This window comes from Pelodiscus sinensis, chromosome 1 (assembly GCF_049634645.1).
Source record: "Pelodiscus sinensis isolate JC-2024 chromosome 1, ASM4963464v1, whole genome shotgun sequence".
NCBI classification, from domain to species: Eukaryota; Metazoa; Chordata; order Testudines; family Trionychidae; genus Pelodiscus; species Pelodiscus sinensis.
In genome coordinates, this window is record NC_134711.1 from 61,180,923 (window position 1) to 61,206,786 (window position 25,864).

At 45.2% G+C, this 25,864-nt stretch overlaps 1 protein-coding gene across 1 annotated transcript in view; it reads left to right on the top strand.

Moving 5' to 3' along the window:
* LEMD3 (LEM domain containing 3) overlaps positions 1–25,864 on the top strand; it is a 57,337-nt gene that overhangs the window by 19,409 nt on the left and 12,064 nt on the right. Inside the window, exons 3-9 of the mRNA XM_025188256.2 lie at positions 10,376–10,442; positions 13,657–13,724; positions 16,039–16,118; positions 16,199–16,344; positions 18,928–19,029; positions 20,855–20,957; positions 25,602–25,780. Coding sequence (XP_025044041.2) covers positions 10,376–10,442; positions 13,657–13,724; positions 16,039–16,118; positions 16,199–16,344; positions 18,928–19,029; positions 20,855–20,957; positions 25,602–25,780 — 745 coding nt within the window. The remainder of the gene's footprint in view (positions 1–10,375; positions 10,443–13,656; positions 13,725–16,038; positions 16,119–16,198; positions 16,345–18,927; positions 19,030–20,854; positions 20,958–25,601; positions 25,781–25,864) is intronic.

Consider the following 25,864-nt stretch of genomic DNA (forward strand, 5'->3'; position numbering starts at 1 on the left):
TGATATTGTCAGACATTAAGTTGATTCATGAAAACAGTTCTCACAAGTACCTTGAGCAAATGGTCATTCAGCGTACATCTACACTAGAGGACGGATTGAGCTCTGTGATTCACTAGTGATAAATTTAGTGGGTTTATGTAAGACCTACCAAGTTGACTTCAGAGTGCTCTCTGATCCAGTTCCTTTACTCTTCTTGTCCTGGGTAGAGTAAGTCAACAGGAAAATTTCTCCTGTTGAGTCCTCTGCAGTGTAGAGCCCACAGCAATGTGATTTAAGGTATGTCGACTCCAGCTACATTATTCTATTGCAGGGCTACATCTACACTACAAAGTTATGAGTGGCTTCTTTTCCCCATAGAAACAAAAGATTTGAACAGTATGTTCTAAGCTTTCAAAACTTTGTTAGTAAGTTTTTTTTCTTTTTTGTTTGCTATTTTCCTTATTTGAAATGATGGAAACAAATTTGGTTTTAAATAAAATGTTCTCTAGGAAGTTGACTATCTCCATCTCCAGGTTGTTGAGGTAAAACTTTTTAAAATCTGGTATTTGAATGTATTTTGATCCTGTGTGACTCTTGGATAGTTACATGTTTTCTAGCTAGAAGATTCTAAATGCCTGGTAAGATTCCTGATTGCATCTAAATGGCTAGTGCATTACATGGCCCCAGAAATGCTGAATTTTTCAGACGTTTAGTCAATGAAGAGAAGTATTTTAACTTTCCAGTGCCAGTGTTCTTGAATAAATTACACTTTCTCTTCATAACCTTTATCAAATATTGTGGTTACTATTATTCTTTGATCCTCGAAGTTTTAGTTTGTGGTTGTTGAATAAAGCCAACAAGACACTCAATCATTGCACATTATGCAAATCATAGAATACTAGGACTGGAAGGGACCTTAATAGGTCATCGAGTCCAGTCCACTGCCCTCATGGCAGGACCAAATACTGTCTAGACCATCTCTGATAGACATTTATCTAACCTACTCTTAAATATCTCCAGAGCTGGAGTTTCCACAACCTCCCTGGGCAATTTATTCCAGTGTTTGACTACCCTGACAGTTAGAAACTTTTTCCTAATGTCCAACCTAAGCCTCCCTTGCTGCAGTTTAAGACCATTGCTTCTTGATCTATCCTCAGAGGCCAAGATGAACATGTTTTCTCCCTCCTCCTCATGACGCTTTTTAGATACCTGAGAACTGCTATCATGTCCCCCCCTCAACCTTTTCTTTTCTAAACTAAACAAACCCAATTTTTTCAGCCTTCCTTCATAGGTCATGTTCTCTAGACCTTTAATCATTCTTGTTGCTCTTCTCTGGACCCTCTCCAGTTTCTCCACATCTTTCTTGAAATGTGGTGCCCAAAAACTGGACACAATACATCTAAATTAGTCTTTTGTGAATTAAATGTGATTTCAATTCAGGCTGCGGCTGCTGCTGTCTATATGAATCTTGCACTGTGACTGCATTTAAGAGTTCTAGCAATGATGATAGTCTTAACTTTTGTGTTCCATACCTTCATTGCTTCAAGAATTGCCTTTCTTTGGCATAGAGCGCTTCTTAATGCATGCTTCAGTGAAACTAGAGTACTTTAACAAGGTACTGAACAAATCTCCACTACAACTGACAATGGTAGGCCTTCCATAGTTTATTTGGCTTCCCACTGTCATGAGTATTTAGAAAAATGTTTTCAGTCTTGTTTAATCTCTTCAAGTGTTCATCTAGGGACCTACTAATAAAATATTCATGAAATATGATTTATATGTATACAAAGTGTAATAAAAGAACTCCAAAGCTATTGTTTTGGGTACACTTAACAATATTTTTATCAAATAAATTAAAATCTATTACGTTCACCTACAGCAACAAGAAGACTCTAACTGAAATTAATTACCAGAGTCCTACACCCATCCCTGCCTAATGGTGTCAATCTCTGTATGATCAATGAAGAAAGGTGTGCATTGAGGCATGCCCTGAAGACTGACAAACTTGGTTTTCCAGAAAATATTCTCTGGAAGGTTTGACACTCTTCAGTCTTAAAGCTGGACTGTTACATGTCTAGGGCCATAACAGCACTGCCAACTGTTACTTCCTCCCTCAATGCCAAAGGGGCTTCATTCAGCTCAGGGGCCTCCATGGACTACATCTGCAGTTGTATGTCCTGGGAAGAGAGGTGATTTCCTCTGAGGTAATCATAGCAGAAACAAGAAAAGTTACTTATATGGCTTACACAAAACCAATAAGCTACCAATATGCTACTTACTCTTGGTGTCTTTAGAGTCTCCTGTTTCTTTCATTTTATCATAGCACAGAGTTGGTTCTCAGTGTTCAGACTACACAGGAGAGCTTGGTTGACCCTAATAGATGCTTTTTTTTCCTCTAAATAGTTCGGAGCTATTACACAGCTTCCATCCTGCAAGTGGAGATGCACAGATATAATATATGCAACTACTGACAAGTAACTCCTTCTAGTAGAACATTTTATCCAGAGGAATGAATCTGAACAGTTTTGACTGCATAGCCTTTTGATCTATTTCTGTGATGAGATACTACACCACACAGACCTTTGAAATGCAGCCACTACTGTGGCTGAATTCTGCAGTCCAATACTTTTTTTATTTTGGATGTGAATGATGATTTTACTGTAAACTGCAGGAACTTAAGTATTTAAATCTCTTTGAATTGGTGGAAGTCACTAACTGGTCACCTAGATGCTGAGATTTGTGTCTGACGTAGGAGAGAGAGAATCTAAGTATCTGAATGTATTTCTCCTTCATTAAACTAATTCAGATTTGAAAAACTGAGACTGAAGGATAGAAAAACTTGTGTTCTGTTGCAAGCAATGTACAAAAATATGAAATCCTTCTCTGAACCTCCTAAACCTGAGCTAATTGCTGCTTATCTGTTCAACACCATAATATTTTCAGTTTAAGTAGCTAATAAAAGTCTTATGCTAGAGAAGAATGTTATTGAAAGTGTTTAGTGACCACTTAAATATTTAGCCTTCTAAAGTGTGCCTTCTATCTGAGAACTGCAAAGGACTGTAAAAGCACCAATAATTAAACCTCATAGTAGTCCTGTAAAGGAGCTATTAACACCATTGTGCAGATAAAAGAAATGTCTGATATAAAGTGTTTGTGTAAAGTCACAAAAAAATGGGACATACCTACAGTCACAGGAGGTACTAGAATAATTCACTACTTAGTTTGCATTATTCTCTGTTCCTGACTCCTAGTCTAGTGCATTGTTCAAATTGTCTTTTTACCTTTACCCTTTGGATTCTACAGCTTTCTTTCATGGAAAGTGAGCTAGTCAAGAATGAGGGTAGATAATATAATGAGTTTTTGTTTTGGCCTTTCCAAAAGTCTAACTTTAGCCTGAATTTCATACGGATAGAACATAATTGAAAAGAAGTTCAGCTAGGATGGTGTAACATATCTAGTTTTGCTTAAAGTGTCATAGTACCTTTAATGAGTACCAGTTTCCAGGAGCTTTGTTTAATATTTTTCTTCTTCGAGTGGTTGCTCATGTCCATTCGAAGTAGGTGTGCACACCGTGTGCACCGCGTCTTCCGGAGCGTTTTCCCTAGCGGTACCCGTAGCGCCGGCAGGGCGCCCTCTGGAGTGGCGCCGCCATGGCGGGGCATAAGTACCCCTGCCAGCACTGCCCCCACCTCAGTTCCTTCTTACCGCAGCAACGGTCGTTGGAGCGTCTCCATATCTCCAGTCTACTTAATTAGTTAATGGTTCCAGTTCTCACATTCGTTTGTAAATAGTTCTCACAGTTAGATAGTTAGGTTCTTTGCTTTGTTCCTTCCCCCTTGGGGGTAAGGAATGCCAGGGCCGCAAGGCTTCAGAACGTGTGCTGACTGCGGGAAGTTTATGCCCAGGGGCGACCCACACGACAGCTGTCTTAAGTGTTTGGGTGAGAATCATCTGGCAGATCTTACAGGCAATAGCAAGTCCTTTAAGCCCCGTACCAGAAAAGAAAGGGTTTCCCTCCTGAAACTTTGCCTCATGGAGACAGCGCTTCAACTGGTGCCGCCGGAACAGCCTGTGGTGCGCAGCGCACCGGCTTCCACGCGGGAGGCCCCTCACCGGCACCGCGAGTCGGCGGCGAGTTCTCGGCACCGGTCACACTCTCCTCCGACTAAGAGAGTGAAGAAATCCCGGGGAAGGTCCCCTTCGAAGAAGACAACATCGGTTGGGCACTGCACTGTGGGCTCTCTGGTGCGCGTATCGTCCCCTCCGCACCATCGGCGCCGGGGAGGCTTAGGTAGTCCTGGTCGCCTGCCTCCACATCACCTGTCCACGCCGGATATGTTCGAGGCTGCGCAGGACCTTATTAGCCTCACGACCTCCCCTCCATCCTCGGTGGACTCGGAAGGGTCGAGGTCACCATCATCGGAGGCTCGGCTGGCTACGGCTTCGCCCCAGCATGGCCCAGGTCGGCATGCTAAAGTTACTTGTGCGTTGGGACCACCCTATGTGGGGTCCGTACTGATCGCTACTTCGGCACCCGTCTCGACACCAAACCGTCACTCTCAGGGAGCTTCCAATCGTGTGCGAACTTCGCTGCAGTTGAGCTCCTTCCCAGCTCCCCGCCTGGCGGTGCCGGTGCTGTATCTGAGTAGCCATGTGGAGTCCACTCAGACATCTCTCTTCTCCATGGAGGTCACCCAGGAACCGGCGTCCGTCTCCGTGCCTTCAGCTGCACCGGCATCGACGCAGTGGTCTTGTCAGGCACCGGGCCTGGGTATCCCGGTGCCGCAACCGCCGGCCGCAACTCAACCGGCACCGGGTTGCTACTAGGTGCCGTAGAACCCTCGGTACCGGGTCTGGGTCCCCCGGTGCCGCAACTGTCAGTGAACCTTCTGACACAGGGCATGGGCTCCCCGGCCCCACAGTTAGTGCGGCCATGACGTACTCATGCAGGTAAGCCCGAGTCAATGGCAAGGTTTGCCCCGTTTTCTTCATTGGCTCCACCCTGGCCCGAGTCCGATTATTCCTCGGACTCGGATGCTGCTCGGGCATCCTCGACCCATAGGTCCAGGTCCAGACATAGGAGGGACCACACTCAACAAACGTGGCCTCCGCACCCACAGTGGCCTTTCTGGACCCCATGGGCCTACCGTCAGGGTCAGATGCCTCCTTCTCTGGGGTCGGGGACTTCAGGGCACCGTTCCCAATCGTCTGCGTGCCTATCCCGAGCCCCTCCCTCCCCTCTCCGGGCACCTCAATCCGATCCAGCGGCACCGCAACTACTGGCACCGGAGGTGGACCTATTGGGAGCGCGAGCTACCCAGTCGGCTCCGCAGTTGGCGACAACTGTTCCTGTGACACTTCAGGAGTCGTCGTCATCGTCATCCCCAGACAAAGCATTAGCAGACCCTGCACCGAGTCTGCCGTCAATGGATGCCTGCACGCACCAGGACTTCCTCCGCTGCATGGCTGCCAACTTGGCCGTTCCGGTGGAGCCTCTCATCGAGGACACGGATCCAATGGTGGATATCCTCACAGAAGATGTGCCTGCGCGATTGGCCTTACCGCTTAACAAAACGGTATCAAAGATTACTAACGCCCTGTGGCAAACGCCGGCAACCTTGACCCCTACCTTAAAAGGGGTCAAGAGGCGTTATTACGTCCCAAACTCGGGGCATGATTACCTGTACTCACAACCCACCCCTGGGTCCTTGGTCATGCAGGCCAGGCCCCAAAAGGAAAGACTCCCTCAGCCGGGTCCTTCTCCAAAGGCTAGGGAGCCTAAGCGGCTGGACCTGTTGGGCCGTAAGGTTTACGCCACGGGGGGGGGGGGGGGGGGGCGTTACAACTCCGCATCGCAAACCAGCAGGCGATGCTGAGTAGGTATGCCTTTAACACCTGGCAGGCTGTCGAAAAGTTCCGAGACAGACTCCCTGTGGAGGACCACCAGGAGTTCGCGGCTGTTGCCTCAGAGGGTAAAGTCAGCTCGCGAACTCCTCTCCAAGCGGCTCTTGACACCGTGGATTCAGCGGCCTGCACGATGGCAACTGGTGTCGTTATGCGTCGGGGGGCATGGCTCCACGTCTCAGGAATTCCCCCGGATGTGCAGCACACAATTCAGGACTTGCCCTTTGAGGGCAAAGATCTGTTCTCGGAGCACACTGACTCTAGGCTCCATACCCTGAAGGACACAAGGTCCACCCTAAAGTCCTTGCGCATCCACACGCTGGCCCCACAGCGGCGACAGCTGCCCTATAGGCAGCAGGGAAGGGCGCAGCCCCAGGTTCCCCGTGGGGATTACTGGAGGCGCCGTCTCCGGGCCTCCAGTGGAGGTTCCGGGGCGGCTGCGCACCCTCAGGGGGCATGGGGTCGACGTCATCGCCCCAGGACCGATACCCAGTGTGGAGGTCCTCACGGTCCTTCCCATCAGGGCAAGCCTCAGTTTTGACGCCTCGTTCGAGAGTCACGTACCAATCTCCTGCCCTGGCCCCCTGTTTGGGGCCAGGCTTTCCCTTTTTGCCCATGCTTGGGCCATAATAACTTCAGATGCCTGGGTTCCGAACATTGTAAGTGGAGGCTATTCTATCCCATTCCTAGGCCAGCCGCCCTCAAATCCCCCTTCGCCGTCTCTAGTAAGGGACACTCCTCACGTACACATCCTCTGTCAGGAGGTGTCTGCGCTCCTTGAAAAAGGAGCGATAGAGGAGGTTCCTCCGCAGCTGCGAGGAAGGGGTTTTTACTCCCGTTATTTTGTTGTCCCCAAACCAAAGGGAGGGGTCCGCCCCATCTTGGACCTCCGAGATCTAAACAAGGCAGTTGTAAAACACAAGTTCAGAATGGTGACCTTGGCATCGGTCATCCCAGTGCTACAGTTAGGAGACGGGTACGCGACTCTCGACCTCAAGGACGCGTACTTCCATGGGGCCATCAGACCCAGCCACAGGAGGTTCCTCAGGTTTATGGTGGGTCAGTACCATTTTCAGTTTACGGTGCTCCCTTTTGGTTTATGTACGGCACCGAGGGTATTCACGAAATGTATGGCAGTGGTTGCTGCATATCTCCGCAAACAAGGAGTGCACGTGTTTCCGTACCTCGACGACTGGTTGATCTGAGGTCGCTCGTACGGGCAGGTAGAAGCTCACGTGGCACTCACGAGCTCTTTTCCTAATGCTAGGACTCCTGATAAATGTCGAAGTCATCCCTGACTTCCTCGCAACAGATCAAATTTGTGGGAGTCTTCCTCGATTCCAGGGTGGCAAGGGCGTTCCTGCCCAAGAGCAGGTTCCTCTCCATAGTGGAGCTGATCTCGGGGCTAACCCGGTCCCCTATAACGACCCCTCGGGTCTGCTCCAGGCTCCTAGGGCATATGGCGGCGTGTACCTACACGGTCCGCCATGCCAGATTGCGGATGAGACCCATATAGGCATGGTTGGCGAGGGCCTTCAGCCAGTCCAGGGGTCTTTGGGACTCGATAATTATGATGCCCAAAGAAATTCTGGACTCCCTCCTATGGTGGACCCAGGAATCTGTGGTACGCAGTGGGGTCCCTTTCAATACCCCTCCCTGACACTGGTCACCGATGCATCCGACCTGGGCTGGGGAGCGCACCTGGGGCGACACAGAACTCAAGGCCTTTGGTCCCCCACCGAGCGAGCCCTACACATAAACGTCCGGGAATTGTGGGCGGTGAGGCAAGCCTGCGAAGCCTTCCTGCCAAGGCTCGCCCACCGCTCAATCCTGGTTCGTATGGACAACACAGCGGCGGTTTTTTTACCTCAACAAGCAGGGTGGGGCGCGATCACCTCCCCTCTGCAAAGAGGCCCTGCAACTTTGGCATTTGTGTGTCGCGCACGGTATCACACCTCAAGCGGAATACCTCCCGGGGTACAAAAACCTGCTAGCGGACACGCTGAGCAGATCCTTTGGAGCCTATGAGTGGACCCTCAAGAACTCTGCTCTCCGCCAGGTTTTCCGCAGGTGGGGTTATCCCCACCTAGACCTGTTCGCCTCGGCAAGCAATGCCAAATGCAGAACCTACTGCTCCCTGCTGGGGCTGGGGAAATATTCCCTGGGGGATGCCCTGACGACCGTGTGGCCAGAGGGCATTCTCTATGCCTTTCCCCCGTTTCCCCTAATTTCCAGGGTATTGACCAGGGCAAGGACATTCTGGTCCTCGATCATTCTCATAGCCCCCAGGTGGCCCAGACAGTTCTGGTTCCCCATCCTGGAGGACATGCTTGTCCAGGACCCAATAGCACTCCCTCTAGTACGGGATCTGCTAACTCAACCCTGGGGCGAGGGGATCATGGTTCACCCGGATCTCCAGTCTTTCCACCTAATGGCATGGTTTATCCGTGGTTGAACCAACCTGAAAGGGAATGTTCCCAAGAGGTTCAGATGGTTCTCCTCAGTAGCAAGAAACCCTTTACTAGACGGTTGTACACTGCCAAGTGGCGGCGCTTCTCGTCTTGGGTGTCCCGGAGAGGAGTACACCCGTCCTTGGCTCCTATTCCAACTATTCTTGACTACCTTTTCCAGCTTCGGTCTAGTGGCCTATCTTTCTCTTCTATCAAAGTCCATGTGGCATCTCTTTCCGCCTTCCATGTTGGTATGGCAGGAGTCTCCCTTTTTTCTAACCCGGTGGTTAAACGGTTTCTTACTGGCCTGGAAAAGCTGTACCCCTCGGTGAGGGCCCCGCTTCCCGCCTGGGACCTTAACGTGGTCCTCCACAGGCTTATGCTACCTCCCTTTGAACCGCTGGCCACGTGTTCCCTGCTGCACCTTTCATTGAAGGTTGCTTTCATAGTGGCCATTACATCGGCTTGAAGGCTGTCGGAACTAAGGGCGCTAACTGTAGACCCGCCCTACCTTGTTTTTTCCCATAACAATGTAAGGCTACGGCCTCATCCAGCCTTCCTCCCGAAGGTGGTATCACCATTCCACCTGTCCCAGGAGATTTATCTCCCGTTTTTTTTCCCCCAAAACCTCACGCCTCCTAAGGAGCGGGTTCTGCACTCCTTGGATGCCAAGCGGGCGCTGGCGTTGTACATTGATAGGACCAAGCCATTCCGTAAATCACAACAGTTGTTTATTGCATTTGGGGACAGGGTGAAAGGGTCGCCTATTTCCACGCAAAGGCTATCAAGATGGATGGTGCAGTGCATCACAGAATGCTATCACCTGGCTGGTAAAACCCCACCCAGGGTGAAGGCACACTCCACCAGGGCGCAGGTGTCCTCGGTGGCCTTTGGTGCCCAGGTACCGATCACAGAAATTTGCAGGGCAGTCACCTGGTCTTCCCTTCTCACGTTTGCAACACACTATGCGCTACCTCAGCAGGCCAGGGAGGATGCAAGGGTGGGCTCTGCAGTCCTCGAATCTGTGATGTAAATATGTTTCTGGTTGTCTTTTGTTCTTAAGTGGTGCCTTATCAGTGGTGCCTAAATCATTTTATTGTTCACCTCACTTCATGACTCTGGTGGTATCACTGCTCCGACCCCTCCTCCATGGGGTTAGCTTGGTAGTCACCTACTTCGAATGGACATGAGCAACCACTCGAAGAAGAAAAGAACGGTTACTTATCTGTAACTGTTGTTCTTTGAGATGTGTTGCTCATGTCCATTCGACTCCCACCCTACCTCCCCTTCGTCGGAGTGTCCGGCAAGAAGGAACTGAGGTGGGGCAGCGCCTGCAGGGGTACTTATGCCCCGCCATGGTGGCGCCACTCCAGAGGGCGCCCTGCTGGCGCTACGGGTACCGCTAGGGAAAACGCTCTGGAAGACGCGGTGCGCACACCTACTTCGAATGGACATGAGCAACACATCTCGAAGAACAACAGTTACAGGTAAGTAACCGTTCTTTTTTTTTAAGTTAGAACCTCCAAGTTTATAATACCCATTAAGACCAATCTGAAACATTGCTTTAGTACTATTTGAGAGAGAATAGGGAAGTACAATCCCATTTAGTTGGCTAACTGGTTAACCATACTGCTTAACTGTTTAACTGATTAAAGGGGCATGAGTAGGGGGTGGGGGTTGTTCCCGCTTGAGACTGCCGCAGAGAGAGGTTGCTCTGGTGTCCTGACTGAAGCAGCCCTCTTTTCTCCCCTCTGTGTGGTACTGGAGAGAACAGTTAAACCAGCTAAATTATAAATCTGTTTCCTATAATTTCCCTCTTTAACTTCTAGAACTGTCTGACCTAGCTTAATGAGAGACTACACCTCGAATGGATACAGATAAATGCAGAATTGGTTACCTGCGCTATTTTGGCAATCTTACCTAATTGTGTAGATAAAATATTGTTTTGTTGTAAACAGCTTGAAGTTCTGAATAGATGAAAAATTAATTTCTCTTGTGAAGTTGTTAATTATCTTAATGTTAACCAGCTTTTTAAATTTCAGGTAAATAAAACAAATCTCACGATGAATGGCTTATATAAACTTCATGATAGATTGGCACAAGTAGCAGGTAAGGTTTTTTGGAAAAAAAAAAGAATATTGACAGTATATAAATAATGCATGCACGCGCGCGCGCACACACGTACACAGAGTCAATGTTGTAGTAATAGATAAAATCAGAGCCCTGGTTCTTAGCTGCAAGTTGCAAATTACTTACCTCTGAAATCACTGGGAGCTATTCATATACTGTGAAATAGGGAAATTAGAAGTACAAGATTGCATAAGCTGTCTTTTGAAGCATTTAACCCTTTTTTTTTTTTAAATGTCAATACTCTAAGGCAGGAGTGGGTAATAATTTTAATGCGAGGGGCCCTCCCAAGATTTTGGTAAGTGGTCAAGGGCACTTCTGTGGAGGGGGGACAGCAGATGGGATGCAGGATGGCGCTTGGGATAGAGGACTGGAGTGCATAAGGGCGTATGGGGGTGTGAGAGGGAGTTTAGGTGAAGGAGGGGGTTATGATCTGGGGAAAGGACTTGGAGTGAAGGGTCCAGGAAGGATTATGGGTGCAGGAAGCGATATAGGAGGGAGTGCAGGGTCTGTAAGGGAGTTGTGATGTGGGGTAGGTAGGGAAAGGGATATAGAGGTGTTTTGGGTGGTGGCCTGGGGCAGGTAGTATGTGGGAGGATGGATAGGGGCTGGGGTGCCAGAGGCAGGCTGTGGCTGGGATGCACTTACCTAGGCAGCCCCCAGTCAGCAGCTCTGCAGACTCCTTGCCTGTGTTTGGGCAGCCGCTCCACGTGGCTCTGCTCTAGCACAGGGAACTCGGGTGTGGGGGTTGAGGAGGCTTCATTTGCTACTTTCAGCAAAATTTCTCAACTCCTATTGTCGGGAAACTGGCCAATAAGCTGGAAGACTTTGCGAGGGGTGGGAACAGTGCGTGACGCTTTCTCCTCTCTGCCTATACTGCATAGCAATTAGCTTCCTGTTTAAAACGGCTACAGCTTCTGTATAGTACGGGTGCCGGTGAGTTGGCTGCGGGCCAGATCCAGCAGCTTGGTGGGCCGGATTTGGCTTGCTAGTAACTTCTTGCCCACCCCTGCTCTAAGGGTACGTCTAGACTACATGCCTCTGTCGCCAGAGGCATGTAGATTAGGCTACCAGACATAGGAAAATGAAGCGGCAATTTAAATAATCGCCGCTTCATTTAAATTTACATGGCTGCCGCGCTGAGCCGATAAACAGCTGATCAGCTGTTTGTCGGCTCAGCGTGATAGTCTGGACGCGCGGGTGTCGACATCAAAGGTATTTGTCGACCACCCCTGTATGCCTCCTGGGATGAGGTATACCTGGGTGGTCGACAAATACCTTTGATGTTGCCACCCGCGCGTCCAGACTATCGCGCTGTGCCGACAAACAGCTGATCAGCTGTTTATCGGCTCAGCGCGGCAGCCATGTAAATTTAAATGAAGCGGCGATTATTTAAATTGCCGCTTCATTTTCCTATGTCTGGTAGCCTAATCTACATGCTTCTGGCGACAGAGGCATGTAGTCTAGGCGTACCCTAAGGCTTCATTCAGCAGGATTAAAAGATTCTAAGGCCAGAAGAGACCATTGTAATCATCTAATCTTTTGGCATAGATAGCATAGGCTGTACAACTTTCCCTAAAATAATTCAGACTATATCTTTCAGTGAAAAAAACACCCAATCTTGATTTAAACTTTGTCAATGATGGAGAATCCTTGGTAGATATTTTTTAGGAACTTAAACCTTATTTCTAGTTGGAATTTGTTTAGCTTCAACTTCTAGCCATTAGATTGTTATACTTTTTTTTTACTAGTTTGAAGAGCCCATTATTAAATATAGATGGTAATAAATCATCCAACAGTCTTCTTGCATGACGTGTTTGAATTTTTTTGTATTGGTTAATAGCTGTGGAACTGTTTCATGTACTGGCCCTTCCTTAAATAAAGCAATCAAATTCTATTTCAAACTTAAATATATGTAGGGATGTGAAAGTGTAACCGTGTAATTGGTTACCTGATGAACTTGGGTTCATCAGTTAATGTTCATGGTAACATGCAGGTTCCTGGTGTGTGAGAGTAGTCGGCTTAAAAGCAGTTTCCCAATGCGCACTGGCTCCTGGGGTGCGGACTGTCACCCTGAGTGTAACCATTTAAATTTTCAGTGGTTACATGGTTGGTTACTTATATGCATTTAACATCCGTAGAAGATATTTTTATAGGGATATGAATGGGTAACTGGTCAACCAGGTCATGCTTACTGGTTAACTGGCAGGGCTGGAGCTGCTTTCACACATGGGATCCTGCTTAATCAGTATGTAACATTTGTTCATTTTGTGATACCAAGCCTTATTTACTACAACCATTCAAACTCTACAATGAATATGGAGGTTTTTTGTTGTTGTTTACATGTCTGTGGCACCCGCATAGCATAAGTGTGTGTCAAACATTAAAAACCAATTTTTGTAGACAACCATATAGATGAGGCTGAACGCCAGAGCATAGGATCATGTGGAAATGCTATGAAAAAGGCATCAAAAGAACCAACGTCTCATGGGTTCCGCTCCAGTAACTTCCTCACAAGAGCATTCTTCCTCTTGCAGCAGGTCCTGTCTTGCTTACGGTAGACATACATTTTTGCCAGTGACAGGATACTAAAACAATTCACTAATCAGTTTGTATCTTTCTTTGATCAGCATAATGAAGCAAGTTTCATTATATAGTACTCTATCATAATGCATACATCCAGGCACAGGCTTAAATGTATTTCCTGAACTCAGTGCTTCATCTTGCTGCCTCTTCATGTTGCAACACCTCATGTAGCCACCTCCTGCTTTATGGGATCCTGGTTAACCAGTTAAATGTAATATTTAATATTCTGTTTAACCAGTTAAACTTTTTAACTGGGATTTTATATCTCTACTTAAGACAATTTAGAAAACTTGTAGTAATTTCACTTCCAGTATTTGAATGTTTTTAAAAAAAATGTGCTGCTGCTCTTGCTTTTTGTTTAATACATGAGATCCTAATCCTATTTGTGGCATCACAATTGATAGTTGTTGCAGTCAGAGCAAACGCTTTTGTTTGGGAGCAAAAGCATCCAGAAGTGTGTCTCCTCAACATTCTTATTTTAAATACGTAGTGCCTCCAAGTATGCTTTGATTGTGTAGATTGCATTAACTCTAAGTTTGCCCTTGAGGACTTTTTAGTTTGTATAACAGTCATGAATAGATCAAAATAAACAAAAGTTTAATTTTACCAGGAGATCATGACTGTGGCAGCTCTACTCAGAGAAATCTTTCCATCCAGGAGACAGCTGCATATTTAAAAGTAAGTAAGCAATCAGAAAAGGTATTTTTCATTAGTTTTTATCTTTTAAGCTTTGCATAAACTAGCATTACAAATTTTATTTAAAAAGCTGGTTTTGCATGCAGTGTACCAATATTATGTATCAGCTAAATACTTTTGTATTTCACTTTAAATGAATTCATGTACCATTCTACACCCTTATGACTTTTATTTTTTGGGGGAAAGGAGAAGACAAGTTTAATTAAAAACTAATGTAAAAATTTCTTCTGTGAATGTGAGTGTAAGTGTAGGAAATAAAAGTATTTTTGCATGTTTAACCTTTTTCCTGTTTCATGAAATGATCCAGAACACCTTAGATATTGTATATAAAATCTTAAGAGAACATAAGGTTTCTAAAATGGAGTGGAGATGTTGCTTGAAAAGCACACATTTTGCTGCGAACTTGTGAATTATAGAAGTATAAAAGGACAGGTCTTCCAGAATTTAGTAGTCAGTAGAATCTTCTTGTTTTGTGACTTTGGTTTTCAGTTGGATGGAGATAAAGAAAAAGCAAAAGTAATACTCCTTTCAGTCTTGAAGTTTGCCAGATATGTATTCGCTAACAATAGTAACAGAATGAGGCCTTTCAACAGGATCTTGGAAACCCCGTCCATATATGCATTTCCTAATAGATAAGGGGAAGAATATAAGAGTAGAGCTCATAGAAGAATGGATTTTTTTTTGTAAATGTTTTTGCAGAAAATCCAACCTTGTTTCTTTTTGAAGTGTCAAGTCCTGTATTTTTCAACCACCTCCATGAGAGAGATCATATCAAAATGATGCATTTCCAACTTTCTGAAAGTTTTGTCTTTTCTGTTTGGTCTTAGTTGGGACACACATACTATTTAGAAATGGGTTGTACCCACGAAAGCTCATGCTGCCATTTACATGCCATAGTACTACAAGACTATTTCTTGTTTAAGTTTTTCCAGTTACAGACTAACTCAGCTACCACTCTGAATATTCAGTATCTACTCACTTCAATCTTTTTTTTACGCAAAAGAATATGGTATCTGAAATTTTTGTGTGTGTTCTCATTTTAACAGCTAAACTAAATGTTAACTACTTGGCAAAAATTACTTGCACTGCAAAAAAAGGTATACTTTGAATAATTGGATCCCAAAAATTAATAGGAAGGGGGGAAAGGTGGTGCTAGTTGCACTTCTGAATGATGGGTGAAGAGGGACAGCAACATTCTGTAGTATTGGTATGCAGACCTGGTCTTAGCCTTTTGAGAGGGCTGTAGAAAAAGGTGTTAAAAGTAAAGGAGAGATGAAATGCATCCTGGAGGATTTTAGCAGAGAGGAAGTAAAGGCATTTGTTATGGTGATGAGATTTCAAATCTGTAAATGTGAGAGGCTATACATTGGTATACAGATTTGTCACTTAAATACATTTAATTTAATCTTGAAACTTTCCTATCCTGTAACTGGAATATAAATAAATATCACTTTAATCTAATGTGCAGCACTTCAGTAATTGTGTTCAGTGACAGCATTTTAAAGCAATATAATACATTCAGCACATATGGCTAGGATCTTCTAAATCTTTCGTTCTTTGTATAAAAATAAGTTGGTTCACACTATCTTTATCTTCTAATTTTAGGATAGTTTGTTAGTCTGATCCTTAGGTGATAGAAAAAGACTTACTGTAAATTTTTTTTACAATTTAGACCATTTTCCTGGGAAGTAGTACTTAAGCTGTATTTAATTTCATCTTTAGTCTGATTATGAAAGGATACTTAAAGGTGAATTGTGGAGTTTACCTGCCATAAATTAATGAATGCTTGCTCCTACAACTGATGATGTGAAATAATTTACAGCAGGAATATTAAGTTAGGAAACGAGGGATTAATTTAAATTGACAGTATATTATGCATTTAAAATCAGTCTTTTTGTTAATTTCCTTTCTATGGTAAATCCTATAGGTTCATCTATAGTTTTGGTTTTAATTGTACGGAATGCTGAGCTCCCCCTACTGGCTAAATGATGGGCTATTTATTGCTGAAAGTTGTGATTCATGCCTCCTTAAAATTGAGAATGGCTTTACCTCTTTAATATCTCTGTTTAAGGGATGTTATTCATTTGTAGTTCCAAAGTTACATATAATCTGCACACATTTGGTATCCGTGTGTGTGTGTGTGTGTGTGTGTGTGTGTGTGTGTGATTGAAACTTTATATGAAACAATTAGCATTGGCTAGTAATCCTTTTTATATGGTTCTTACTGATTAGTGTTATATGATTTATTCTGGTATAGTAAAGGAACTTTACACTGATATTACTTGTTTTTCCACAGAGTTTAGGTCCAGACTATGAAGAAGTACTTGACACAGCGCTACAATGGATTATGAATAGTGGGGAAGATGTTGGCATAAGGTAAGTGATTTTATTTTATAGGCCTTTATTTTTAAAATAAGTGATTTTTGGCCCTAACACTGTTAAATATTTTTGAATAGGTGTATCGGTAATGACCCCACTGAGAAATTAATTAATGTAACTGATGTGAAATACCTGGAATCTACTAGACCACAGATGTCTTTCAGATGTCGTTTTCGACGTGCATTTATTACTGTAATTCACAGATTATCAATATTGCTTTTGGGTAAGGAATTTCAGTTCAGCCTTTTAATATTTATAAATTGCATTTAAGTGTGTGGGTAGGGCAGGGTCTAGGAATGTTTGCCTTATAATTCTGTCAAATGTTATGTTTCATTGTGTAGAGTGAATTGCCTCATGGTTTAATTGAAATGATAAATTGATATGACTCAAATGTACTACCTGAGGTTTTGGGTAAATACAATTAATTTTACAAACATTTATAGGAAAGGGAAATTTTTGTTGTCATTGGGATACTGATTTGTTTAAACCTTTATGGACAATAGTAATGAAAATGAACAAAAATAATCTATGTAGGGGCTGATGGAGGAGGGGGAGATGAGACCTTCTACATGGAAAGGAAAGTGTAGGAATTTCACAGAACCTGCATATTATTTCTGTAGACAGCAGTGGAAATAAACCTATCCTGCTCTGTAGCACCTTGAAGCTGTAGTTCAGATACTTTTTAACCCAAACCCCACTCTCAACCAAGTTTGACTTAAGGGCAGATAACTAGGTCTGTCACTTTTTTAAAAAATTTTATTTCACTGTATGGAACACCAATCACTGACTCAAGGTGTGATACAATGATTAATGCAAAAATAATTTAATCTGCTGTACACATACACTGTCTCAGCCAGTCCTGGCCTGGTGGAGTAGAAACCATGGGCCAGCGATGCCAGGAGGAGGATATCTTGATTGCCAGGTGCTGCTGAAAAGTTCCTGCTTTGGGATGGTACCCAACTGCTGTCCTGGTGTGCTAGTGAGCCTGGCTATGACAGCAGAGCTTTAGGCAACAGGTATCACTGGATCTGCAAGTGTAAGGTATGGGCAAGGCTGTGGTCCTGGCATGACAGAACAAAGACCACTGGCCAGGACTGTGAGGAGGAGGAGGAGCAACCCCACTATTGAATGGCTTGTACCTGAGGATGGAGTCGTTCTGTTGTGGGAGGGCCTCCCCTGCTGCTTGATACTTGTCATCCTGTTCAGGGGTCTCTGCCCTGCTCCAAATGGACCATAGCCATTTCACACTTCTGCCTGCAGGGATAAGCTCTTACCAGCCCACTGTAGCTCCATTGTTGGGGGAGAGAGGGAAAGGATTTGTGGCAGTGGGGCTGCTCTGCTGCACTACCAGTGACACCTGATCCATATAGACGTAGGCTGAGGAGGCTATGCTCCTGTCATGCCTAAAGATTTGTCACTTCTATGGAGATAGACAGTTTAGTTAGAATCAGAATGTTTACATCAATTTCTTGCTGTGAAATAAGAAACATTACTGAGTTGATGCAGTTTGTCTGAGAAATTAAACTTACTCGTTTACAAACATCCTGCCTCCACTCCCAAACGCTTGCCTGTTGCCAATAGGTGGAGTCCAAAACTTGCAAAGCATGTGCCTTTTTAAAACTTCACATGTCAGTATCTTTCTAAACCTTCAGTTTACATGAAATCTTGTTTCGCTGTTAAAGTACAATACAATTTGTATTATCTTGGGGAAAAATTAATGATCCTTAGTTTACAAATAGCAAAATGTATTGCTCGGCAGATGGCAACTATCATTTTAGTGATATCGGTGGTGCATTTATTTAAAAAAAAAAAAATCTAACTCATTTCCTCTTCAGCCTCAAAACTAGCTTCTATGCTGCTTTGTTGCAAATAGGCAAAACATTGATAATACAAGCAGTCCCCGAGTTACGTGGATCCGACTTATGTCGGATCCGTACTTACGAACGGGGCTTTTCTCACCCCGGAGGACGCGGGCGGCGGGACCACTGCACGTCTGGGTGGTCCCGCCGCCCGCGTCTCCCTGGTCTGCTGGGGGGGGGGGGGACGCGCAGCTAGTCCCCCTCCCCCCCAGCAGACCAGGCTTTTCTCACGGACGCCTGTGGTAGAGCAGCTGGGGCGCTGCTGGGTCAGTTTCAGCAGCGGCTGAATCAGGATGCCTGGGGCAGAGCAGCTGGGGTGCTGCTAGGTTGGTCCAGTAGTGCCGAGGAGCGGCGCTACTCGACCAACCCAGCAGCACCCCAGCTGCTCTGCCCCAGGCGTCCCCAAGTCAGCCGCTGCTGAAACTGACCAGCGGCTGACTGCAGGAAGCCTGAGGCAGAGTTTCTCTGCCCCGGGCTTCCTGGAATCAGCCACTGATCAGTTTCAGCAGCAGCTGACTTGGGGACACTTGGGGTAGAGCAGCTGGGGTGCTGTGGGGACCTACCCGGCAGTGCCCCGGCTGCTCTGTTCCAGGCATCCAGATTCAGCCGCTGTTGAAACTGATCAGCGGCTGATTCCAGGAAGCCCGGGGCAGAGAAACTCTGCCTCAGGCTTCCTGTAGTCAGCTGCTGGTCAGTTTCAGCAGCGGCTGAATCTGGACGCCAGTTCCGACTTACGTACAAATTCAACTTAAGAACAAACCTACAGTCCCTATCTTGTACGTAACCCGGGGACTGCCTGTAATATAGTATGTGTTTCTGATATGCTAAGATTTTGCTGAATGTAACACACTAGGTAGTTAAACCAATTTATAGAACTATGTAGTGCAAATTTAGGAATAGCCAAAGTTTTAAGTATATCTAAAAGAATATTATAAATTTTAATGCAGGCGTAGGGGTGGTATGGGGAGTCTTGCACTACATGAAATATCGTTGGACAAAAGAGGAAGAGGAGACCAGGCAGATGTACGATATGGTTGTGAAGATTATAGGTATGAATTTTTAAAATATACAACAAACTGGTTTTTAAAACAGATACATTTTCAAAACACAAATCCTTTCTGTATCAGGTGGTAAGTCAAATGCTCATCTTCTGATATATATATCTTTTTTTTACTTCCTCCCACCTCTTTTGTGGCTATGTAATTAGTGTTCTGTTGTGAGTGCATTTCCCGCCCACACTTCAATTATTAGCTCAGTAGTTTAGTGTTCAAAAACTTTACACTGTGCTTTAGACACATAGTCAAAGTTATGCTAACCGTATAACTTTTTCTTAAAAATGGAAATGGGGAAGCAAAGTGGATGGGTTTTACAGTGGTGACACAAGACTCTCCAGTTTGTTTTTAACAACAAAATCTGGCCAACTTTCCTTCTAAAACTGATAAATTGAGTGCTAAAGTAATCTCCAGTGGCTGTATACCAGTAGAAGAAGCCTTTTAAGATATTCCAAAACTGGACTAAATTTTATTTTACTGAATATGAATATACAGAATTAACCCCTAAATATTAATTTACTACTTTTGAGTGACCGTATATACATGCAGAGTTGTTGCTTGCTTAGGACAGTAGCTGCACTTTAAAATTGTCTTAATTTAGGACTTGCTGTTACCAGTAGCTGACCCAACTCCAGAACAAGGATGGAAGGGCAGATATTTTAATCATGTGAGAGATACAATACAAGTTTGACCTCTTTGGTCTGGCACCTTTGAGACCTGAGCAGTTCCAAATGAGGGATTTTGCCGGACTAGGGAACTTCTGCCCACACTATCCCTACCATCAGCCCCTCCTAGCTATGACCTTGCTTCCAGCCTCCCAACTAGCTTCCCTCTGCTGCCAGTCCCTCCTCGTACAGGGCTCCTAGATCTGTGGGGCAGCCATGCTGCAGCATGCACAGTCCTGCTGCTGGGCTCCCAGTTCTGCAAGGCAGCCCCCCCCCCCCATTGGGGGTCCAGCTGTGCTGCCAGGCGGAAGCTCTGCTTGGGATTCAGCCTTGCTGGGCAGTTCCTCTGAGCGGTAGCAGGGCTGCCCAGCTCTTTGCTGTGCTGCCGGGCAGCCCTACTCCTAGGTTCCAGGCAGCCCCGCAGGTGGGCTCTTGGCCCCATGGGGCAGCCCTAATGCCCTCCTAGTCCTGCCAGGCAGCTGTGTTGCTGGGCGGTAGTGGGGTTGTCCACCTCCTGGCTGTGCTGCTGGGCTCCTGGCCCCACCACAGGGCAGCCCCACTGCCTCTCATTCCCCCCCATCCTCCTGCAATGATGCCATTAGGTAGCAGCCCCACTAGGCTCCAGCCTTGCTGCAAAGCTTCCAGCCACCAGCCCTCCACTGGGACTCTATGGTCCTGGAATATCTCTGGTCTTGGACCAGGGATGTTGCCAAACTGGAGAATCCTGGTTGAGAGGGTCAACCTGTATCACAAACATTTGTTAAAAATAATTTTGTTTTGGAGGGAATAGTGACATTCTATTCTTTTTTTTAAGTGCATTTCTGTCTTACAAGGCTTGTAAAACATAATTAAAATATCATCCAAGATTATTAAAACTGAGATTTCCCTCCCTCCCCCCCTTTTTTCCCAAGCTTATTTATTACATTTGACAGCATTTTGTATATAGTCCGTTTTGCTGGTTCTTTCCCTGAACTGTCTTCCACAGAGCTTTTTAAAAATCAAGAAGGCAAAAATTATTGTAAAATTCCTGATATTGGCAGGGGACTTGAAGCAGCTGTTTGTATCCAGAGTTGCTTCTTTTTTTTTTTTTAAAGGTGACTGAATTTGAAGTTGACTTGTAACAGCGTAGCTAATTGTTTGTTGGTTGTGGTCTTCAGATGTTCTAAGAAGTCACAGTGAGGCATGTCAGGACAACCAAGACTTGCAGCCATATATGCCTATTCCCCATGTGTGTGAGTCCTTAATATCACCCCAGGACAGGTATGTTCAGATTATTGATTTAAAAGGCAATGTATTGAGTTTACACATATATAAATGCGTTAGTCAATGAACTAAGTTACTAAATATTTCAAATGAGTAAATGAATCCATCTAAATTATTACATTGCAAGGTCATTGCATTATATAATACTAGTTCAAGTGCAGATGTCTTTGTATTTCACACACAGGTATCATGCACCTGAGACTGGGGATTTCAAGCAAGTAGCATCTGTTAGTCTGCATATCTCAGTTGTTTTCCTTGTGCTCTGAAGAAAGGGCATAAGGAATGGTGCAGCTGAATGCCTCTTCTCTTTCCTTCTTGCCACTGCATTGTCACAATCAGAATCTTCTGCGTTCAAAACTATCTTGGCTTTCTAATTTGTAAATATGTATATATTGTATTTAGTTTAATATTTAGTATTTTTGGGTTCCTTCCCATAGCACTTTTCTGTGTCCAGCATCCTAGGGCTAAAGAGGTGTATTTCCTGCCCCTATACTTGTTCTGGTGTTCACCACTGAAAACTGCCTTTACTGCTTTGAGGAGGTTCCCATCACCCATCACCATCAAAGTGCACATTTGTTACTTTTTTCCATCCCTGGACTTGCGAGGGACAAGACGTGTTTGTGGAAAAATCTCATGGAGAAAGACACGGGACCTCAGCCTGACCCATACTTGGGAGGCCACCCCTTTCCCCCCAGTGCGGTGGTCTCAAATGGTGTGTCTGAGCATTAGCTTTGGGTCAGAGGCCAAAGCTGTTAAGCCTCTCATAGGATTATGGGACAGAAACATAAGTATAAAGATGCATCTCTGTCCCTGTACAAGTTTGAGCACTTTGAGTAAGTCTTAAAGAAGTAAGCTTGCTTGAATCTTTTGACCAAGAACAGAAGGTGCGATGGAGGAAGGATCCATTGCTTCAGCTCCAAAGTCAAAAGCTTCAACTGGAAATTCTCATTTAATATACTCCAGGAAGACTCTGCCAAGCCATTCTCCTTAGATGCTCTAGTTCTGTCAGTCTGGCATCCAGGACTCTGAACTTCAGGATGGACTGAAACCTTTACATCACCAGAGGATACCTTTGACTTACTCTACCCACAATCTTTTCTCTTGCCTGGTCATCCAAAGGATATTCAAACACCAAAAACAAGCATGGTGGATCTCTCTTGTACTCTGCCCACAAGCTGGAACATGCTTCTACTGGTACCCATGGAAACACAGGTGGAATTTTCATCAGATGAGTCTGATGTTCTGGACTAAATGTTGCCCCCCCCCCCCCCCCCCAGAGGGAGACCAGTCTGACCAGATATGACTGACTACCTAGAGGTCTGTTGGTAACAACTGCCTTAGAAAGCTCCCCAACCAAACCTTCATAGGCAGCAAGCAGGGGGGAGGGGGCAGATGAGATCAGGAGCTGGTGCCCATGAGGATCTGGCTTTAAGCAGGCTCCCCATGAGCACCGGATCCACCTAATTCCTCCATCCCTATGCTGCTGCCTCTGATAGAGAGGGTGAGGGGGACAAACTGGATCCAATGTGCACAGGGATCCGGCTTTTCGCTCTCTGTGTGCGCCAGCTCTGTGGATCCCTTCTCCCCCCCACCCCGACCAGTACCACTTGGCCCCATCAGAGTACACAGAGCAGGAAATGGAACTGGATTCTCTGATGCTGAAAGTTCCAATGGGCATGTCACCCTCCTGACTAGATAAGGCATTCCCTAATTTCTACATTCCCATCTCTGCCTGATGACCACAGGCAATACCAGGAACTTTTGGAGAGTGGCAACTGAGTTCAAGATCACTCTTGGGTGGTCAGTGACCCGCAGTGTAGACTCCTAGACATTCTACAACTCCCTGGCGCTACTAAGCCCCTCAGTAAATAAGTCCATCATGGTACCTGCCTGGGCAGTACAACCCATCCCAACTTTGTGCTCCTACACGGGGGAGCAGGGAGGCTAAAAATCATGTAACAGCTGAAGGAGCAGTGTTCTGTTTTACCCACCCAGTGCCCAGTTGCTTTGTGGTGCAGGGAGCCACAGAAAGATCCAGACTGAATCACTGCTGGGCAGCTTGATGCAAGGGCACCAACAGCCTTCACCTTTTGGAGAGGAAGGTATTTTCATTGGCCCAGACTTCAGCTCAGAACTGCTGACTTACCAGGCTCTGTTAGCAAAACATAATTTCACAAATTCCTTCTGGACAAACTTTCGCAGGAGGACAGGGCTCAGTTCTAAGCCTTCATTAGTGAAGCAAACTGGTGGCTAAGACTTTGCCCCAAACAGCAATGGATGCAGCTGACACTGTCCACAGCTGCTGCTAGAGCCCCGCAAATTTGTGGATATCCACTCTCATGGATTGGATAAGGATATAAATTTTGTATGCTCGAAGAGCTCTGGGTGTTGCCACTATAATCATGTGGCAAGAGTCCTTGCTTCATGCTTCAGGGCTCCCCAGGCAGGTCCAGATTACCCCAAGAATCTCTGCTTTGAGTCTAGTCTCTTCATTGGTGAGATGTTACTTCACTCACTTGACTCTAGGACAGCCTTGTGCTCCCTGAGCATTTACATCCTAGCCCCAAAGAGCAAGCACCTTACGTAGGTTTTATAAGCCTGCACCATCTCTTCAGTCCTTTCATAGTCAAAGCTCTTATGAACTCCAAGAAGTGCCAAACAGTACAAAAACTCAAGTTTGTGACTTTCTCCACTGCACTTTCTTTCACCCTGTTCCTACAGTGTCTATCTTCCATGGGAATCTGTCAATATAGAAAAGAACTGTGGTGTGTTTAGTCACCAGACAAACACAACATGAATATTAGAATACAATTCCTGCAAAGATCACAACTTCTTTAGTTGGACGAACCCAGAAGTATGTGAGAGTAGTTTCCCTACCCACTTGCCCAGTGCAACCATTATCATGGACACATCCCTTGTAGGTGATAGAGGCAGCAACTCTGGGTTGGTGCTGCAGGGCAATGTCTTTATTCTACCTTCGCTGGAGTACCTCAAATATGCCTTTTCTCCTATTCCAGTGGTATGACAAGCTTCTACATAAGATTCACCATGACACAGCTCAAGGTATTCTCATTGTGTCCAGTTAGCTCAGCTTCTGAAAATGTCAACCTGACCTCCCATCAACATCACTTTTCAGATCTACTGCATCCAGAACAGTGACGCCAGATACCCCAGTCCAGACCTTGCTCATTTCACAGCCTGGTATTTGGATGGTGTCAGACATAGAACATTCATCTTTGGAGACAGGTCAATCTGTTCTCAATCAAAGCAGAAAGAATTGCACCAGAAAATGCCTTCTCACTCATGGAGATGTTTCTCCAGCTGGACATGACAGCCGGTTATCCACAGATGTCATGGGAATTGCTATTACTCTGGACGACCTACTCATAGACCTTGGGACTTTCCTTTAGTTTGCTGTGGGTCTACCTTGCAGCAGTCATTTTCCATCCTCCAGTTGATAGCTATCCTGTTTTTCACTCATCTGTTTGCAATCGTATTCCTGAAAGGCTTCATGAGGACTTTCCCACTGGTGGTAAAACCAACCGTACAATAGGATCTTAATCTAGTTGTTTCAGTACTTTCCAAACCCCTCTCAATCATTTTTCTCACTGCTGCACACCCTGCCTCTCTGTGAAGGTTGCCTTCCTGGGCACTATCAGGTGAGCCAGAAAGGCAAGTGTGAACTGGGAGTACTTTTGGCATTATATGACTTTCATAAGGAGGCTTCCCTTTGCCCACAACCAAAATTTAGCCCTAAGGCAATTTGAACTTCACATGAATCAGCCTTCTCACTTGTATATTTTTTTCCAAAACCTCATGTTTCCAGTGAGGAGAGATTTCACTCTTGATGTATGATGGGCTTCAGCATTCTGCCAGTGGAGAACAAAATCAATTAGAAAAAATGTATCGATTGTTCCTGTAGCAGTGATTTAAAAGGACAACCATTATTTGCTCAGACTCTGAGTAGATCTCTAGCTCTATCAGCTGTGCCCGCTCCACTAGCCCACAAGGGACTTTTGTAGCATCTCTTCAAGAGCTCTTTATACTGGACATATATAGGGCAAGAGCTCTCTCCATACTTTGTCTGGACCACTACCTGTTTCATAAATATCTTGCAGATGCAGCTGTGAGGACAATATTAGACATCTTTAATTGCATCTTTGCACTCCCTCCACTGTAGAATTGCTTACAAATCCTATATGTAGAATATACATAAGGACCAGAGCTCAAAAGGAAAAAATGAAGATTACTTGCACGTTACTGGAGGTTCTTTAAGAGTTGTGTCCCTATCTGTGTTCTACGACCTGCTTTCCTTGGCCCCCTTGCTGCAGATCATGACTGGGTTCTCAAGTAAGAAGGAGCTGGAGAGGCATCGGTCCACACAGCCCTCATATTGGCTGTTCAAAGCACAAGAACAACTGTGCATGTGTGGGCCAATGGATACTACTTGCTAGAAATCTTTTATCACAGGTGCAAGGTGCATGTGGGAAAACAGATAGGGACCACACAACTTGAAGAACCTCCAGTTACAGATAAGTCAGTTCCATATTTCTTTTAATTAAAAATTACTAGTATTTGGCTGCACAGTGTATTTTTTGTTAATATTAAAATTATAATTCCTGTTCTTTCTTTAAATTGAAGGAAAAAAATGAAGAAGGTCTGGAATAGAGCAGTTGAATTCCTTGCTGCAAATGAATCTAGAGTTTGCACAGAGACACGACGAATTGGTGGTGCTGACTTGTTGGTTTGGAGATGGATACAGCCATCTGCAGCGTGCGACAAAATTTTAGTTATACCATCTAAAGTATGGCAAGGCCAAGGTATAGTTATAGTATTAAATGTAACTTGTACCTTGCATGCTACACTTAACATTAATTCTTGCATCTCCAAATAAGGCTCACCTG